General features: G+C 47.3%; 1 protein-coding gene across 8 annotated transcripts in view; it reads left to right on the top strand.

Annotated features, from left to right (window-relative positions):
- KLHDC4 (kelch domain containing 4) overlaps window positions 1-19,207 on the top strand; it is an 80,265-nt gene extending 61,058 nt beyond the window's left edge. For 7 of the 8 annotated variants that reach the window (XM_044986903.1, XM_044986905.1, XM_044986904.1 and 4 more), the window contains 5 exons: window positions 6,078-6,159; window positions 8,871-9,079; window positions 10,148-10,556; window positions 17,626-17,745; window positions 18,597-19,207. In XM_044986903.1, coding sequence (XP_044842838.1) covers window positions 6,078-6,159; window positions 8,871-9,079; window positions 10,148-10,556; window positions 17,626-17,745; window positions 18,597-18,772 — 996 coding nt within the window. In that variant the 3' untranslated portion in view covers window positions 18,773-19,207. Of the gene's footprint in view, window positions 1-6,077; window positions 6,160-8,870; window positions 9,080-10,147; window positions 10,557-11,520; window positions 11,616-17,625; window positions 17,746-18,596 lie in introns of those variants that run through there. The other variant, XM_044986902.1, reaches the window with a different exon arrangement.
- Window positions 19,208-19,559: the final 352 nt, after the last annotated feature.

Here is a 19,559-nt window from a genome sequence, read left to right as displayed (position 1 = left end):
GTAATAGCTTCTCCTTATTAGCGCTGTCTCCAAACAGCTCAGCCATGCGGCTTAATAGGCATGGCTGGGGGGGAAATGATCTGACTCAGAACCAGGATGTTCATTGTTAAGGTTGGAGCTTCAGCCTTCTCTCTGCCGTCCAGGCTGCTCTACCACCACACAAGCTTTGTGGAGCCCTAAGTGAAGTCACCTCAGCTTTCATTTTCCCACGTTTGATCAGGAACGTTTCCCTCCCCGAAAGATCCTTCTCCCCCCCTCAGCCCGTCCACTTGTCTCACCCAGCCTGCCACGTGAGCTGGAAGGGCAGGCGTTGGAGGCAGGCAGCAAGGGAGGGGAGGGAATTTGGTCTATGCCATGTGTTGCTGGTGTTAGCGTTAGATGGCATTTGGGCTGGAGGGCCAGAAGTGTATATTGTGCAGGGCCTGGGATAGTACAGGGCCTGTGGGTTTAAAGCTGCCCCTACAGTGCAGGGAGCTGACCACGCAGTTTTAGCCTTGATGATGAATCTTATTGCTGTTTTGATCCTAGCTGCAGCCTAAATGTTGTCTGCTGTGGTGTGTGTATGATGCACAGCATCTGAAATGCACCTGTTGATCCTCACGACCAGTCTGTCAGGTAGCTAAGCAGTAAGTATTATGGGCACACTGAGCTAGAGGGGATGAAGTGACTTGTCCGAGGCACATAGGAGGTCAGTGGCAGAGCCAGGACTCGAACCCAAGGCTCTTGACTCTCAGCCCCCTGCTCCAACCCCTTGGCTCCTTTACTCCTGCTCCAAGACGAGTGAAGTGCAGATTGCAAATGTCTAGCAGGTAAATAGTGAAAAGTAAATATGAATTTCAAAATTCTTTGATCCTTACTAATCTACGATGTTATCAATAACACTGGGAACAATATACCTACTATAGATCTTCACAGTGTTCCTTTATTCAGGTGTATTGTAGCAAATATTCTCTTTCATTTTCATGCAGGCTGAAAATAGTAGGGTCTACTTCTTTGGCTACTGTCATCCTCATGCCTTGAAAAGTAACTTAAGGGGATCTTATCAGCTATCTCTGGTTATACAAAAAAATCCCCTTGGATAATTTATATTCATTCTTCACCCACTGATCTTGGTTTTAAGACATTCCCATTTTTTTGGCTTTCTTTTTTTGTGTGTGTCAGAGAGAGAGCTCTGCAGCTACTGCATCTCGGGCTGTTTAAAGTAACGAGAGTGTGCTATTGCTAGGCAACCTTAGCAGAGTGTGCCTGACTAGAACTCTGAATGCAGCTGGGAGACGTCAGGAAGCTAATATTGTTACACCTCACCAGTGGAAAATTGGCTAGAACCCGCATTAGGGCACCTTGTGGGAGAGAGATTTTTGAATGCACCAAAGTATGCCATAGTTCATTTTAAGGGGTAGCTTTCTAATGCTTCTTTTTAAAAGCAGATTTGGTTAGGCTCTCACTTGCTGAAATGCTTACAGAGATGAAATGTGATTGTCAGCAGTTGCTGAGTCTCATGAATATCAAAAGGTTCTGTCCCGCATCCTGGCCAAGACTCCTGTGGCTTGAACTTTCAACAATGGTCTTTGATTTTGCACTTAAAATCAATTAAGACAGAGCTGAGTTTCAATGGCTTCACCATAGAGTGCCCTGAATTCTTATCCCGGCTGTAAACACTGTGACCAAGCCACTTAACCGCTCTGTGCCTCAGTTTCTCCTTCTGTCAAAGGGAGATGAAAAGCCTGACCTCCCTCCCACTCTAGGCTCTGAGGTGAGTATTCATTAGTGAACGCTTGCAGAGAACTCTGAATTTGGAAAGGGCTCATGTTATTTATGAATTGTGGATGCAAACAATATAAGGTAGAGATCTAACACTCCGAGTTGTGCTTGCAAAACAAGGAATTGGATGCCAACATTATGTAATGGTGTGGATGGGAAATTAGAATGAGGATGGAAGCCCCTTTAAAAATGTGGACCTCTGTGTGATAAGGAAGGTGCTTAATATTGCCAGGTCAGAGGGTAACCATATGTTTATATTGAATAATAGTGCTTTGTAATCTTGCTTGGTGTTTGTGCATTTCGACAGCAATTTGAAAGTGTGTGTGTGTATGTGTGTGAGAGAGAGAGAGGGGGGCATCTCTTTGAAAACAAGGAATTGTAACTCCCACTCCACCTCATCGATTTTTTTCCGTCCATGAAGCATTATCATGTTTCATACACAGTGTGTTTACTACAGGGAGCCACATGGTTTTCAGATGAGAAATAATGCAATTCTTCCTCATAGCCCGTGTGATATTGGAGCAGACAGTACTCGGAACACGTAATTCCCCTCCCACCCCGCACTGTTCAGATCGCTGTGCTTAACAGCTGTGCTGTTAGCAGATCTATGCCCCTCATCGTTATGTGCCCCTCACACACGCATGCACACACACTCGCTTGTACTCCTATGTTTATAAAAAAAAAAAAAAAGCCAGAATATAGCTTGGATTGTAGGGAAAACAGCAACATGAATCCTTTATTGTGATGAGGTGCTTATGTGGACACTTACAATGTTAATTGAATTGGTGTTTGCAGGGTGTTTCCCTGAAGGGAACATTTTCTTTCTCTTGCTTTTTTTTTTTTTGCACTGGAAGCTCCTCCCAGGGAGGTGGTTACTAGACTGTCCAAAGCGGAAAGCTCCCAGCTTTGTGTGTGCTGATACCTGCAGCACAGAGCTCCCCTACTTCCACCCAAGAAATATACATCAAGTCAGAAATTTGCTGTGTGGCTTGTTTTTGTTTTGTTTTTTTGTCTCTTAATAAGAGCCGATGTGGACATAAAGAGCTCCTGCTGTTTCCCTCTTTCTCCCAAGATACAAATCTCATTGATGTTTGTTCTTACCGAGTTTCTGCCCCCAGCCTCCCAAAGCTCCTACCTTGCTCAGCTCAAGTTCTGTAGCAGGAATAATGGCTACTGTGTTTGGGGCTGGATGCTTGTTATAGAGAGAGCACTGCAGGCAACCGGGCACCACCCCAAAGGAGGAGAATACTTCCAGTGTAGTATTTCCATTCAGTGCACCAACAAATGCGGCAGTTCTGGCAAATGATACAATTCCTGGTGTGCTGTCCAAGCACCAGTGCATGTGGTAGGCAAGAAGAGGTTTGGATGTCAAGTGTACACCTGTATTTCTTGGGAGACTTCTACTGTTGTGCTGAAATTTTAGGTTAGGGGACACTAAGGCCTGCAGAATCCAGAGCATAGTGCATTTTTTGGACAGGAATCCCTGGGAGTGACCAATTTCTTCATTCTCATGCAGTTATATGGGAGCTGGGGATGTAGCAACAGACAAAACACTTGCTGTTCAGCATCTGGAACCAAGGTTCAAGTTGTCTTGAGGATCTGCATGAGTTTGTGGACAGGAGCTCATGCCTCATAACCACCCTGGGTGGAATATTTCAAATCACTAACTCTGCTCCCATTGACATCAGTGGTAAAACTCTCACCACAGAGTTGGGCATGTGCTGAGTGCTTTGAAAGTCTCAGCCCACGTGTAAATTGACGTTGCTGGCTCTGAAGAGGCCAGGGGCTAGTTTGGGGCTGGAGACTGATCTGCCCCTTGCTGTTGGGGAGGGAGGGCCACCCCTGGCCGCTAGGCGTGGGAACCTGTGGGAGGTTCAGCCAGCAACTACTGAGAGACTCTGTAATGTATGTGTAACAAAGCCGGATTGCAGTGCGCATCGCTATCTTTACTTTCACCCTTCGGGACACTAATACTCACCCATAGTTTAAAAGATACAGACCCCGGATAGACATCAAGGCACCAGCGCTGTTTCTATTGGAGTCAGTGGGAGCCAAGTAGTGATCAAAGGCTGTTAGCACTTTTAAGCATCCCAGGGACTCTGCTGGGCCTCTTTGGTGGGGTGGGATGCCATTTCCAACAAAAGTGCAAAGGACGGCGAAGTCCCAGTGTCCCAACAGCGGTGAGAATTCTCAGGCCGGGAGCTAAAACAATGATTCTCTCACCCACATGCAGGGTGTTTTTCCCTAATATTTCAGGGGAAGAACAGGGATGCATTGGGCTAAGATATCACAGTTCAAGCTGTCCTCTTGGTCTAGAGCCCCTTGATGTCAATGGAAAGACTTTCATTCATTTCGGTGGGATTCGCATCAGTCCCTTAGAGTCAAATTCTGCCTACGGATACATGTGAAGGCTCCTACTGAATTCAGCGGGAGCTGGTGTGGACAGACCTGAGGGCAGAATTTGGCCCTTTGGTTTTTAAAAAACCTTCCTCCATCGTCCTTCAACCAACCTGCCAGAGCTCATTCCACTGCTCCCACCAGCTGCCCTGAATCTCTCCACACCATCCTTGCAGCCTCCCTGTGCACTCCATCTCCCATTTCAAACCTCAGCTGGAAACATGTCCTGCCTCCCCTTCCTCTGTCTCTGCCTTTCTCTTTCCTCTCTCCCAGTAGTATAACATTTGACCCTATAACAATAATCATACTATAATATACTATTAGGAATGTATTATTATTGTTGTAACTGTCGCATTGAACTCATATACGTACCTGTGTGAAGAACAAATATTTGATACTGGGCTTTTCAGTCTAGCAGAGAAAGGGGTCGCACAATCCAGTGGCTGGAAATTGAAGCTAGGCAAATTCAGCCTGGAAATAAGGTGTCGTTTTTAACAGTGAGGGTAATTAACCATTAGAACAATTTACCAAGGGTCGTGGTGGATTTTCCATCACTGGCAATTTAAAATCAAGATTGGATGTTTTTCTAAAATCTGCTGTAGGAGTTACTTGGGGGAAGTTCTCTTTCCTGTGTTATACACAAAGTCAGACTATGATCACAATGGTCCCTCCTGGCCTTGGACTCTATAAATCTGGGTATGTTTTGTATGCAAGATGCTGTATGAGATGGAGTTGTGTTGTGTTCTCTGAGATGGGCCAGAGTCAACATCCGGGATCTGAACACTCCTGAATTTTGAACCAGACGATCCTGGCTTGGGCCCACTTCCCATTGCGCTCCCTGGATCCTGTTTGCAGAATGTTGAATGCCACCACTCGTGGGGGGATGAGAATGGGAGCTCAAACTGAAGGATGGGTGGCTAATGCCATTATTAAGAGACCTCCCACGGTGGCATTGCATACTGCTACCTTCAAATAACGCATGTTGCTATGAGCACCGAAGTACAGGAATTCATAGGATAAGAAACAAAAGTGGGGGAGAAGAATGGCATTTAAAACCAGGCATCTAATTACATCTGCTGAGGCATGGCCCTGCTCCCACTATAGTTGGTGGGAGGTTTGCTGCTGCCTTCAGTAAGACCAGGATGGGGCCCCTTGTTTTATTCTGTTTAGCAGAGAAAGCTGATGCCAAAGGCTCCCAGGCCCTGTGAACGCTTACAGGGACAGACCTAGTCAAGGTGCAAAAGGCTGTTCTCACCTCAGTTCCCTTTATAACTGGCCATGGCCGTGTAGGGGACCTGAGTGATCGTGTGGGAATTGTGGCAACTGTAGTTGAGGATGACCTGGGAGAGCAATAATGTAAGTTCAGGGAAACTTGAACCATAATACTTTCAGCTTCTGCTGTGCCTTCTGATTCAGAATCCCAAAGTACCTTACAAACGCTAGTGAATTTAAGGTCATGACACCCCTGTGCCAGTAGGTGTCATTGTCCCAATTTCACAGATGGGGAAACTGAGGCACGGAGCTTGTAACTTGCCTGAGGGTCTCTCAGGAAGTCTGTGGAATATCAGGAATAGATCTTGGGTTTCTCGATGCCACAGTAATGCCCTTCTTTCTCTCTTTATAAAATTTGTCACTACCACTTAAAGCTACTTCCTTCTTGTCGTCTCCGTCTTGCATGGCAACTGCCTCCCTGGGAAGGAAGTAATTGAGCAAGTTAGTTAAATGCTGGGGTGCACGGATACTGGGCCTGATTGACTACTGCCTTGTCCCTTGTGTTGTCAATTGCAGCTCTGCAAACTGGGTGTAAAGTGCTACTAGTCTGGTGCAGATGACTGCCAGGTGCAAGGCCGTGGAGATTCAGGTGTGTTGGGCCATTGCCATATGTTTCATTTTGTGTTTTATCCTTCTCTTCTTTGCAGAGAATTAAGAAAGATGTTGACAAAGGCACCCTGCACACGGACATGTTCCTGCTGAAGGCTGAAGGCGTGGGCAAGGAGGAAGGTGAATTGCCTCTCAGCGACTGTAAGAGGGAACAGGGCCTGGTTGTGGTTGATGCTGAGCCGCTTTAGTATGCCAATGCTCTTGCCCTCTCGATGATGATTTAAAAAAAAAAGAAAACTACCCAGAACGAATTTCACCAATTATGAAAACCACCACGTCACTGGATCTGCCTTGATGCTAAGCGGACCAGATGGACCGCTTCCCCAGGACAAGTTGATTTGAATTTCTCTTCTTTCCAGGAGCAGTTAGAGGATTTGTACCAGGATTCTTGCTTTAAAAAGGGAAAATACAAGTTGAATGGGAAGATGAGATGAATTGCTCCTCTTCCTTGGGTGACATGTGGGGCATTTAGGGACAAACCTTCCCCTACCTGCAGGCAGTTTTGTAGAGGACAATGGAGAAGGAATTGTTAGGCACTCATGTCTATTCAGCATCTGTTTCTGTGGCCCTAAAGCTGCAGTAGATTTCACAATTGCTGTATCCGCTCTCTGTAAGAGATTGATCCTATGGCATGCCTGCCCTCCCCTATGCCTGCTACCCCACATGCCAGGGGCATGGCAATCCTTGCAGGGATGGGATCTCTGGCACAGAGAGGGTGCGTGATTTTTGTGCAGGTTCCTCCAGTGCTGCCCCTCTCCCAGCAATGGAATCATACTGGGTCACTGATGTTCAGAGACTTGCAGGACCATAGGAGCAGTATAGGATTTGCTCCTTTAAAGCACCTTGTTGACGGACAGGACAGAAACAGGGTAACATAGTAAGTGAAATAGCAAAGGAATTGAAGCAGAGAAAGGGTCAAATGATGCTAGTGCTGCTGGTTTCCGATTCAGCTGTGGAAAGGGAATGCAGCAGGGTGTGTCATTGCTACTTCTTGCTGCAGTGCCTCTGTGCGCAGCCCAAGCCAATTGCTGATACAGGTTTTGGAGCTGTGATTAGTACTAGCCGTGATGTGTATGTAGGGAGAGCAAGCTGGCAGGCCCAGTGGGTTAGGACTAGGGCTGAGTTTGAGATCTGGCTCAGATCTGGGTTTAGGACTGAATCCAAAGTTCTCCAGTGTTCTGTGGTGTCCAGATTTGGTTCTGACTCAGCCCCAGGTAGCAATGTTTGCCTCTAGATCCAGCCTCCATCACAATGGGATAGGGAGGTCCATTGCTCTGGTTCAAGCCTGCCTCTGGTTAGGCCACACTTTCAAGTCCGGAGACCAAAGTGTAAATGCTAGCTCTGGTCCTTATGCTGTTAGGTTTGGTGCTTGCTCATCTGAGTCTTTATGTGTGCGCGCAGTAAACCCCCTGTGCAGTTTTTCCCAGTTGGCATTCTCTGCCCGTAGGGAGGCCCAGGCCCAGACTAGCTGAGGGGAAGGGAAGGGCCGTGTTACAAGTTAGAATTGGCATGCATGTGCTCCCAGGCTCCCCACCTCACAGGCTGTTAGGATTCGGGGCAGCTCGGAGCCTCGGGAAAGTTTTGTTAAGGTCAAAACAAAATGTTGTTTGGATTTTTTTTTTCCTCAAAACAAAATTTTGGCATGTCTGTTCCCCAGAGCCGAATCTGTACAGCTCTGAAAACCTGGCCCTCGCTTGCTTTCTTGTCAGTACAGGATCTGTGTCCTGTACATACAGGGTGAATGACTCATCTATCTAGTGGGTGTTTCCCATCTCTGCCTACTATCATCTTTCCTGTTTAATATCCACTAGCCACTGTTTATAGAACCAAATGAGTAAGCTGGATAGGGTTGTCAGTTTGGCAAGTCAAGGCTTAATTCTTCTTCCGTGCACCTTTCCGCAATTGTCACCTTGCCGGTCCCAGTATGAACCTTGTTCTCTCCCCAGACACACAGATTAGGCACGCTACTCTTCAGTGACCCACTGCTGGATTTTGGTTTGCATGGCTACCAATGCCCACTCAGTCCTATGTAGGTTACAATATATTTGCGTCTTGCATTTCAGAGCTGGACTGGAGCTGCTAAAAGTTTGGGTTAGAAAGGTTTGGAGGGGGAGGGCTTGGAACGCAGGCTATTTTCCACTCTGAGGTACTGCTTTTAAGTGTGACCTGAAGTCTCTGTTGAGTGAGCCTGGTATTCTTTCCTGGAAGACTAGAGCCCTTAAAAGGCAACATAGGCCATGTCTGCTGGTAGAAGAGGCCTGGGAAAGGTACCAGAATGCGGCATGCTTCCCAATCATCCCTAGAGACAGCTTTTTTTGTATTCCAGGGCCAATACCCTACTCGCTATGCACTCTGTGGGTAAAGTTTGCATTGCAGCCACTTATGGCATTCTAGGCCTGCAAATAAACAGAGGAATTAAGTCCGACCTTGCCAGTCCGACCTGTGCTATGAACAGAAATATGAGCTCCTCCCTTCGTTAAACACACGCATGCTTCCTCCCGCCCCGCTCTGAAAAGCATCTCTCGAAGATGGCTTTCTGTATTATAAGAGCAGATGTACAATATTTATTTGCATATACAATTGCTTTCTAAGGGTAAAGAATGGAAAATGGAACATATGGATTAGCTGGGTGATTAAACTGGCAAATGCAAATTGTTATGATTAACATTATTTAAATAAATTGTCTAAGGAAACTAAAATGGGTCAGGGAGTTTCTTGCTGATATTGCTATAGAATTGAAGGGCCTTTGAAGTTTTGAAGCAGCTGGAATTTTCAGCCACCCCCTGTGCGAATTGACTTTCTTTGTTTCCTTCTCTTTTTTCCATTACTAGACAAGTGGGTTTGGAATCGGCTTAGCCCGTCAGGTGTGAAACCAACTCCCAGGTCTGGCTTCTCTGTGGCAATAGGCCCCAATAACCGATCCCTTCTCTTCGGAGGTGTGCATGACGAAGAAGAGGAAGAGCGCATTGAAGGAGACTTCTTCAGTGATATTTATTTCTATGATATGGGAAAGAACCGCTGGTTTCTTGGACAACTAAAGGTATTGGAAAAATATAGAATAAATCCTCCCTGTTTATCTTAGCCTGTGGAATCGGAAGCTTCTCTGATTTATGACTTCGTTATGGTTTTAAATCTAATTCTGTTCAGAGTGTAGCTACAAGTCACAGCTCTTTTGCGTAATTTGATACACTGAGGGAGCTATCTCATTATAGAATCCTTGTGGAAACAAAGCACTGTGGCTTTTATCTCAATGTAGCTAGTCAAGGGGAACTCCAGGACATAAGGATATACAGTTGAGCTGGACTAGTTACATTGAGGTAAAAACCACAATGGTGCATTTTACAGCAAGCTAGATAACATGATATAAAAACATGCTGCTTTTTGCAGGGAAAACGTACCCTTTAGCTGACCGGTGAAGGGGGAGATGTCGCCCCAGATTTTTGGCATTACTCCAGCTGTTTTCAAGGAGTAAACCAGGTGCAGATGACCTGACTCAACTTCCTTCCTCCGGACCCCAGTGCTTCTTAGTCTGTTCTGAAAGAGGGAAAACCAGTCACATAACAACAGGCAAAGCTTCAGGAGCAAGTTGGCTTCTGATTTCCTGGCAAACTGTTTCCCAGCCCTTTGGTACAGCACTCCGAAAGACCTGGAGTTCTTCCCACTAACGTGCTGTCATTTAGCACTCAGTCACTGTGTTTTGATTTCTCAGAATGGCAGGTCATCGTATTTTGCGCCAGTCACAGGTCATCGTATTTTGTGCCAGCCACAAACTAGTGAGATCTCTGTGTGTATGTGTGAGTGAGAGAGTGTGCTGTGTTCCTCCTGCCCCAGCACATACTTTTGTATTAATAGAAGCAACAATTGCACACCACGTTTTCCTGTTGGTCACGTCACAGCTAGCAGGGCAGTCACTCTTTGGTTGGAGCATGTGCCCATCTTCTGAGAATTATGGCACCAACAAACCTTAATTGAATCCCCAAATTGCATTTAAGTGCATTGTGTTCACCACTATATGGCGGGTTAGCCATGCTGTACGTCAGCGTTGCTCAGATTCACAGTCGCGTACAGTATTCTCTGACCGCCTTTCTAATGTGCTTCCTATCAATAGGGACCTAAGTCTGAGAAGAAGAAACGTAGGCGAGGCAAAAAGACTGAGGCAGAGGGTGCCGGGGATGGAGAGGCAGAGGGCCAGCCCCTTCAGGGCCCCGTGGAGATTGTCAAAGAGGTGGTGGCAGAGGATGGGACCGTCATGACGATCAAGCAGGTGGTCTCTGCCCCTGAAGTGGAGCCGGAGAGGTCCGAATCAGAAGACGAAGAAGAGGCCGGTGATGAAGCCTCCGGCGAGCAGGTGGAGCCGTGCCCACGTTCAAACGCTATGCTGGCAGTGAAGCATGGGGTTCTCTACGTCTACGGGGGGATGTTCGAAGTGGGCGACCGCCAGTTCACCCTCAACGACCTCTATAGCATCGACCTCCACAAGATGGAGGAGTGGAAGGTCCTGGTGGAGATGGATCCAAGTAAGTTATTGCTGCGGGTTAATCCTTTCTTGTGCATTTCAGGCAGTTAGTATACTCAGCGCTGGCATCCACTCAGCGTGCCCATGCCAGCCCTGCCAGCACCATCTCCAGCAGACACGGCACCTGCACCTCCCAAGAGGGCTTTTGGGCAGGTGGGGTTTTCAGCAGCACCATGAAAAAAGTGGAGTGGCTTTCTCCATAGCTGAAATTAACCCTTTGAACGCTGGCATTTTCCAGAGAGACCATAGCTTGGGAGGGTACAAATCCGTGGGCACCAAGGTACTTCACAGTTATTGCCATACTGTGGTGAGGATAGGGACAGAACTCAGATCCTCCTGCTTTGAAAACGTATGCGCTTAAAATGTAAGCTGAAGGAGCATCTCTGTTAGCTGATAGCAATATAAGTCCTTTGGTGCACGGGTGTGTAGTTCTGATTCCATCCAGCAGAGGGCAGTGGCTTGCAAACACATGTAATTGCGACCACACACCAGTTAATTACAATATTTATACCACAGAGTGTAAGTAGTGGTGATAGCCAGGTGACTAACTGGATTTATCTTGCTCCTTTAATCCCATCTGCACTCTGCCCTTACTTCATCTCCTCAAAGACACATTCTAAAGTTCTAAACTTCTGAGCAGTTCTCAGATCGCTGCCATCTCCCTCCCACAGAACATTTCGTTCTCAGCCTCCCTCCCAAATATGTGCTGGACGGGCAAAACTCATTCCTGGACTAGGAGCTAGTTTAAGATCCAATATCCCATGAAGCATCAGAGCAAAAAAAGAAGGGGAATTGTGAATAATCTCCCTGTCCAATATGATCTACTCCACTCTGGTAGACAGCAGGATATCACACCTTAAAACACAGCATTATCATGTGCAAATATTGCTATTTTAGATAATGTTGTAGAGGTTTCTAAACTGTTTTATTTAATTTTTTTTTCTCTCCTCTCACGGGCTGTACAGCTGGACTTCTGAAACTAGGGAGCTGGTCTTTGGAGGGCGACACACAATGTCAGTTAATAAAAAAGTGTTTGAATTCTTGAAATCACTGTAGAAATAGTTCTTCAGTAAAATATTGTAGCGTGAACAGAATGCATGGTGCTGTGTGGTAGATGGGTTCCATTGGCGTGGGTGTGGAATGGCTATATTGCTCATGAGTGGAGAAGCCCAGAGTAAAACCTTTACTCCATATCTCATCGTTCTGTCTAGGGTACTTATAGAGCCCGTTATATTAATGTAGATGGAATAAATGGTCCTACGGTGTTAACGGAACCTAGTCACTGTCCAACATTTGCTATACAGAGACTTTAGCCTCCTTAGCAGCATGGCAAACACATCGTTACAAATCTTTTTAACCTCTTATTAAAGATACAGAAAAGACCGAAAAAGAGCTAAAGACTTTAAAATGTAAAGTATTCATTAAAAGTCCGATCCTGTTTCATCCCAGATGGTGTTTGGGATTCAGCTATAGCCAGAAAAGGTGGTGGTGTCACCTCGGTTCTTCTTTCTGGCCCCGTCTGGTCAGAGCGTCTCTCAGGGTTAGGACAAGGAAGGTCCGGGGTCCCAGGAGACAGTGGGGTAGCAGCCATAATGGTGAAGCTCCCTCCAGTAGTCAGTTTTTCTCCCAAAGTCGTCTCCTTCAAGGACCCCAAAGGGAGTGGTGGGTGAAATAGCCCACCCCCCTCATCATTTTGTCCACCAGTTAGGCCTCGTTTCCAAAATACCAATGTTGGTTCACTGATTTCCAGTCTCACACTTCCCTTGTTTACCAGGCATGATCTTAACACAGCCCTTGTGGTCTTTTGGTTTGGACTAGTGCAGTTCTTCTGTCTCCCGTTCATGCTTTTTGCCATCAGCATCTCTCGTTAGAGGTCATTGTGACATCTTACGGACTTTCACATACATTTTACGGTTGAGCTCACAATTAGGGTCAATTTTTAGGCCCAGTTATCACAACAGGCTCCCAAGACCATAATATCCGAGCGCCTCACAGTCTTTAAATATGTTGATCCGCACAGCACCCGGGAGGCAGAGCAGGGCTACTATCTCCATTTTATAGGTGGAGTACCAAGGCACCTCCACAGCGAAACCCCCCCACGGCAGCGAATCTCCGAGCCCCAGTCTACAGACTCCGGCTTCCGGGACTCGCACTACGCTGCTAAAAACAGCTTTTAGATGTTCTGCTTCACGGTTTGAAACCCACCCCCTTCCCTGGGCTTCAGAGCCCGGAGATCAAGCCTGAGCCAGAACATCCACAAGTGTATTTTTAGCGCTGTAGACCCAGGCTATGGGACTCGCTGCTGTGGGGTTTTTTTGGCTGTGAAGATGTACCCTGAGGGTATGTTCACACCGCAATTACACATCCACTGCTGGCCCAGGCCAGCTGACTCGGGCTAAGAGGGTCAGGCTAAGGGGCTGTTTAATTGCGGTGTAGAGGCTGCGACCCTCCCACCTCGCAGGGCCCTAGAGCCCAGATTCTAGCCTGAGCTTGAACATCTACACTGCAGTTAAACAGCCCCACAGCCTGAGCCCCACGAGCCTGAGTCAGCTGGCACGCGCCAGCAGAGGGTTTTTAACTGCAGCGTAGACATAACCCTGGGAGGCTAAGTGATTTGCTCAAGGTCACACAGGAAGTCTGTGGCGGACCATGGACTGGAACCAAGGAACTACTACATCATCCTTCCTCTCACTCATTGTATATTCACATGTAGTCTCCAAACTAGCCATTTGTCATTCCTGTCTTTGGAGGGAAGTGAATCTTTGCCAGCCAGTGGGGCGAGAGAGGAAATTACGTCCTCAGTTCACAAATGATGAAGTTAAGTCAGTTGAGGTCAAGTGATTTGCCTAAGTCCACAGTGAAAGTCTGTGGCACAGGTAGGGTTGAGCACTCAAGGGTTCCTGAGTCCCTCTCCTGTGCTCCAGCTACTGTGCTGTGCAACAATCATGATGATGATGATTGATAGACCAGGTTTGTTTTTTCTTTCTCCCAGACAGGCAGACTAGAGCAGCTCCGACATAAAATCCTGTTCTCAAAGCCACAGTCTGAATTCATGCACATGGCATGGATCTCTGCATCCATTGTCCTGCCTGCTTTCAATTTCAACCTAGAGTTCACCTGCACAGCACCTGATACTTTAAGGACAGTCAGAGTTAGCCTTATTCCAGCACTAATGGTAACTGGGGACAAATCTCACCTAAGCCACAGTCTTTCAGTAATGGTCTATTTAGGGCAACATGGAAACAGGTGAATCATTGCAGAGCAGATTTCAGGAGGGATCGTATTCTTTAGATTGCTGGCAGCAGGCTCCCTTTACACACAGCGGAACTAAATTTGGCATAGATTAATCTGTACGAGAACCTTCCCTGGCCTCATGACCTCCAGTCGACTGGCCTTATTTATTGTGGGATCACAAATTCTTCCCTTAATCCCCTTGTCATAAAGAATGTTTATGGCCTCTCCTAATGTTTTTTGTGTAAATAAGTTTTGCCTGGGGGTGAATGCAGGGAGGATAAGGAATTTGGGAAATCTTCTGACCCAAGTCTACTCGCTTCCTACTGGGAGTGGTTCTCCACAGCCAGAAATAAAGGGGCTTCCCCCTCACGTGAGCTGTGAGGAGGTGATAAAATCATGCATGGGGTCACTTTGAAGTCAGCAGGAGGGACAAGAATTGAGCACATTTCAGCATATAGATGTGTGAAAACGACCGGCATGAAGCAGGGTATTCCACACATGATTGTGACACCCTAGCCTAGACACTCCCCACGCTTTCGGAGCTCATTGCGGCCTGCCACTAACCATGGCAGCTCTTGCGCACCGCCAAAGGGATCTGGAGGTCCAGATTTTCAGGGTAGCCATGCAAGCATGTTGCCTGTTGGTTATTATCTAGGAGTGGGGCAGTGTCTGGCAGGCGATACTGACTGAGGCTTCTCTGCATGGCGTCTGGAAAGTTAATCCAGGTCTTTCCCCTAAGGAATCCACCTACAGCATGTTCACTCCGAGCTTTCACTTAAATCCACCTCAGTACCCACGGTCCTCAGAGAGGCCAGAACCACTGATGCTTCCCTGTGCTCCCAGTCAAATCGATTCAGAAATGCCCCTGAGGGTAAAGCTTTAAAAGCCAGGTCCTTGGTTCTCACTGAATATCTTTGGCATGTGATTTTGAGGTGAGTTTAGAGAACAGGTTCTCTGGTAACACTGTGTCTTCAACCCCCTCTCATTTTCACATCTGTATAACTAGATATCTGGATGGTATTGCCCTATTCTTCTCCCTCCCCCTCTCCCTCAGTGGCCTTATGGTGCAGCTTCATTGCTTCCCGTGTTCACTCAGTGCCTCTCTGTGCTGCTCTCGTGTGGAAGAGGCCGGGCTGTAGGAGGGAAACTGGGAGCATGGAAGTTGAGCCCTTGAATTCCCATCCCATCCGGCATTGCACAGCATTGTCAGCAGTCTCATTTATTCATATTCATTGATTATTGGTCTAGCAGCCAGCATCGTTTGAGGTGCGATATTGAAGGCAAGCCACCTGCCCTGAGGCGCTTACAATCCAATGAGACTGTGGGGCAGGCTCCAACATTGTATTTCTTACTATTTTTTTATTACTTGTATTATGGTAGCACTTAGACCTTCCAGCCAGGATCGAGGTCCCATTGTCCTAGGTGTGCTGTACAGGCATAGCGGAAGACAGTCCATGCTCTGAAGAGCTCACGGTTTAAATCAGTGGCTCTGAAACGTTTGTACTGGTGACCCCTTTCACAGAGCAAGCCTCTGAGGGCGGCCCCTCCCCCCTTATAAATTAACACCATTATAAATGCTTGAGGCAAAGTGGGGTTTGGGGTGGAGGCTGACAGCTCGCAGTGCCCCCATGTAACAACCTCCTGACCTCCTGAGGGGTCCCGACCCCCAGTTTGAGAACCCCTGGTTTAAATAGACAAGACAGACAAAGGGTGAGAGGGGAAACTGAGGCACGGATGGATGAAATGGCTTGCCCAAGGTTACACAGCAGATGGCAGAGGTGGGAACTGAACGTAGGTGTCCTGATTCTTGGTCAACCCAGGCTCTGAACCATGCTGTCTTCCATAGTTGTTGTTGGCCTTTTTTTTTTTTCCTTTCCTGTTTCATGCATGCGTATAAACTCTAATCAGTACAGTAACTCCTCACTTAAAGTCGTCCCGGTTAACGTTGTTAGGTTGCTGATCAATTAGGGAACATGCTTGTTTAAAGTTGCGCAGTGCTCCCTTCTAACATCATTTGGCAGCTGCCTGCTTTGTCCACTGCTTGCAGGAAGAGCAGCCCCTTGCAGCTAGCTGGTGGGGGCTGGGAACCAGGGGGGATCGGCAGCCCCCCCATTAGCTCCCCGCTCTCCTAAGTTCCCTGTGCGGCAGCCGCCCAGCAGGCTATCGATTGCCAGCAGTTCAGCTGTCCCTCCCCCTACTACCATGTGCTGCTCCTGCCCTCTGCCTTGGAGCTGCTCCCCGGAGCCTCCTGCTTGCTGTGGAGGGGGAGAGAAGAGGGGGGCTAATGTCAGGGTGTCCCCCTCCCCCTGCTCCTGCACCCCACTTACCCCATATCCATAGAGTGAGCTGGGGGGAGGAGACACGACAGGGCTCAGGATGGAGGGAGCTTGCTGGCAGCAGCTACTGTCTCAACTTGCTGATCTACTTAAAAAGGCAATGTACTTAGAGTGGGGTCAGAGTACTTAAAGGGGCAATGCACATCTCTCTCTGTCACACACACGATGTGTGTCTCTGTCTGCCATGCTGTCTCTCCTCCCTCCATTCCTGCTGCCTTGTAGAGTTTGAGGCTACATTAACAACAATGTGTTAACCCTTGAGGGCTCAGCCGAGTGCTAGTTCATCATTTAGCAGTAAGGCATTCCCTGGGAAAAAGCCCACCCTCTGATTTCACCACCTCAACAAAGCTTCACAATCATCATAGCTGTGTACCAGTATTAAATTGTTTGTTTAACACTTATAGTGTGTGTGTGTGTGTGTGTAATATATAGTGGCAGAGCTCTGACCTTGCTCCTGTGGGTCCTGCGCTTCTAGGCGGTTTATGCTTAGCCTCAGTGGCTCACTGTGACCCTCCACGTAGCCCTTCTCTCTCTAGGGCCAGGGTTACAGTCTACTGAGCCCTTTCATCATAGGCTGCAAGGAGGTTGGTGAGAGAACTCCCACAGTCTCTGTTCAGCCTCCTGTCCTGACAGGGACCTGACTTCCCCTTCCAGGAGCTGTTCCTGTAGTGGTGGGTTGGGGGGAACCCGGGCCCGCCCTCTACTCCGGGTTCCAGCCCAGGGACCCTAATGGTAGCAGTTGTTGGCAGCCAACCTTTCACTGCCAGAGTTGCTACATTTCCCTGGGCCACTTCCCCACAGCTCTCCCGCTTCTCCCTTCTTCACCCTTACCTTAGGGCTCCTTTAACGATGTTTTAGGGTGTCTTCAGTAACCAGCCCTTCAGCCGCACTTCCTCTCCTCTGGCTCCCTGGCTCCTCTGCCTGACTGGAGTGAGCCCTTTTTATAGTAACAGCAGGGCCTTAATTAGAGTCAGGTGGTCACATTAACTGAATGGCCTCACCTGACTCTTTACAGGTTAATTAGAGTCAGGTGTTCTCATTAGCCTGGAGCAGCCCCTGCTCTGGTCAGTCAGGGAACAGAAAACTGTTAATCCAGTGGCCAGTATATCTGCCTTCAGCTATTCTGCTGTATCCAACTGGCCTGAGTTTATCACATTATATATATATATAAATCTTTTGTCTGGTGAAAAAAATTTCCCTGGAACCCAACCCCCCTATTTACATTAATTCTTATGGGGAAATTGGATTTGCTTAACATGATTTTGCTTAAAGTTGCATTTCTCAGGAACATAACTGCAGTGTTAAGCGAGGAGTTACTGTAGTTCAGAACTTGGTGTCTCATGGTAGCTGAACTGCAGGGTGGCTATGTGATGACTGCTCAGCTCAGAAAGACGGGACACTTGTCTGACTGTCTCATTCTCCCAGTAACAATTCCAGCCACCCCAAGAGGGCTTATTGTGTTTTGTTTATTCATTGTGTATGTTTGTTTTACTGTTGAAGAAACTCAAGAATGGCTGGAAGAGTCCGAGTCCGATGAGGAGGGGGATGATGTGGAAGGTGCAGAGGGAGGTGAGGAGGAGGAGGAGGAGGGCTCTGATGAAGAGAGTGAAGATGATGAAGGTAATTGTGCTAAAAGGAATTAAAAGAACACATGGATTGGTAGTTGTTTGGGATGTGTTTTGCCCCACATCTGCAATTTTGGCTGCCTTGCTCCAGTTTGTGATGTTCTAGAGCTTTCAGCCTTGTCTCTGGTTTTATGAAGTGGCTTCAGAATTTGAAACTGCTGTGCTTTATTAGCAACCCAAGCCAGCTTTTAATGACAGCTTGAGCCCACTGGGATTTTCCAGCAATAAGAAGCTACAGGGAATTTAGGAACAGGTAATGGCCCAGTGCTTTTCACCTTCAGGGAACATTTACAAGTGTCAGTCCTCACTAAACCGTCAGGGAGGGATGTGGTGTCATGGGTCAGAAATCTGCTGGCTTTGCTGTCCTGTGCTCAGACCACTACTTCCCGCCTCTGTCTCAGAAAGAGATGCCGGGAGTTTTGCAAGTCAGGGTTGAGGTCATTGACACAGCTACGCGTAGGCTCAGAATGCGGATATTGGCTGGGGAGAGGGCATGTTTCAGATCTGAACTGAGGTATTGGAGAAAGTATGTGTGCACTGCACATGTGTCTGTTTGCCTTTCCAACCAGGGCTATTAGTCCTTTAATTTAAAAAGGCAAAAATCCAGCGGCAAGTTGAGCTTTCCAAAAGAAATTATATTTCCACAGTACATTCTGTTCCACGTTTGCCTGTGTCCTGGGGAGAAAAACCATTTCCCCTAGCTATCGATAGTCTTTAAACTGTGGCATTAAAATATGTTAGCTGCAGCGTCCTCTCAACCGGCCCGGCACATGGGCAAGCAGATTGCTTTCATCAGCTGTTTGTGACCTCTCTCTTCCTTTCTGTTTCCCTCCTGTCGTGTGCTAGAAGAGGAGCAGCACCCATCTGTTCAGCTTGATGAGAAATACACAGACTATCTGCCCAGGACTGAGCAATACTGGATTAAACTAGCCCGCCACAATATGGGCCCTGATGCGAAGGAGAAGAAGGTGGCGAAATTGGCACATGCAATGGCAAAGACTTTTTATGAAGGTTCGGTCTAGATGCACGTGCTGCTGAGAATGAGCAGTGTGGGTGCAGACACCTCACTGGGACAATGGCCAATTGAACCAACCATCTAAACCTGATGAACCTCTTACCTGGTATGTACTGTAGGTTCTGAAGGTCCCTGGCTGCTACGCACTAATGTCTCGGGCAGTCCAAGGTTGGCGTGCCTCTCTGCTAACAGTATATTTCTGCCATTATCACCCTGTAAACAGGCCTTCGTAAACAGGATTGCTGGCCAGGAATGTGTTCTGCTGAGATTTGAATACACATTGTAATTTTGTTGACAGCTGTTTAAGTTGGCTGAAGAGAGACTGCTTAATAGAATCAGAACATCACTTGAGGTTCCTAGTCCCAAATGTCCTTCATCTGGCCAGGGGCTGGGTATGGTTTTTTTCTAAGTGCTTTCATAATAAAGTTGTTTGGTTGAGTCATTTTGTTTTTTCCTTAATTAAACCTCCTAACTTTTAATTCCTTTGGTCTTGCCTTGCAAAATAAACTTTGGGGGGGCCCCCTTTTGGATCCACCAGAATTCCCTTAATCACCCCATTGATACCATTGTTTTTTCTTACTGGCAAAACAGTCTATAGATCCATTTAAGGCTCAAATGCAAAGCAGTTCCATTTAGGACCTCTGCAAGTTGACTCCTCTTCAGGTTTAATAAGATCTCTTTCCTACTGCGGGTCTGTTGTCCCCGAGTGCTCGGACAACGTGAAGGGGAAAGCCTCCTGATGGCCAGACTGCTTAGTCACTAATAGTCCTGTTTCTGTACTGGGTTGGCAGTTC

This window comes from Mauremys mutica, chromosome 14, assembly GCF_020497125.1.
Source record: "Mauremys mutica isolate MM-2020 ecotype Southern chromosome 14, ASM2049712v1, whole genome shotgun sequence".
Taxonomy (NCBI): domain Eukaryota; kingdom Metazoa; phylum Chordata; order Testudines; family Geoemydidae; genus Mauremys; species Mauremys mutica.
The sequence above is the reverse complement of the archived record's forward strand: the minus strand, read 5'-3'. Positions and strand labels throughout refer to the sequence as shown.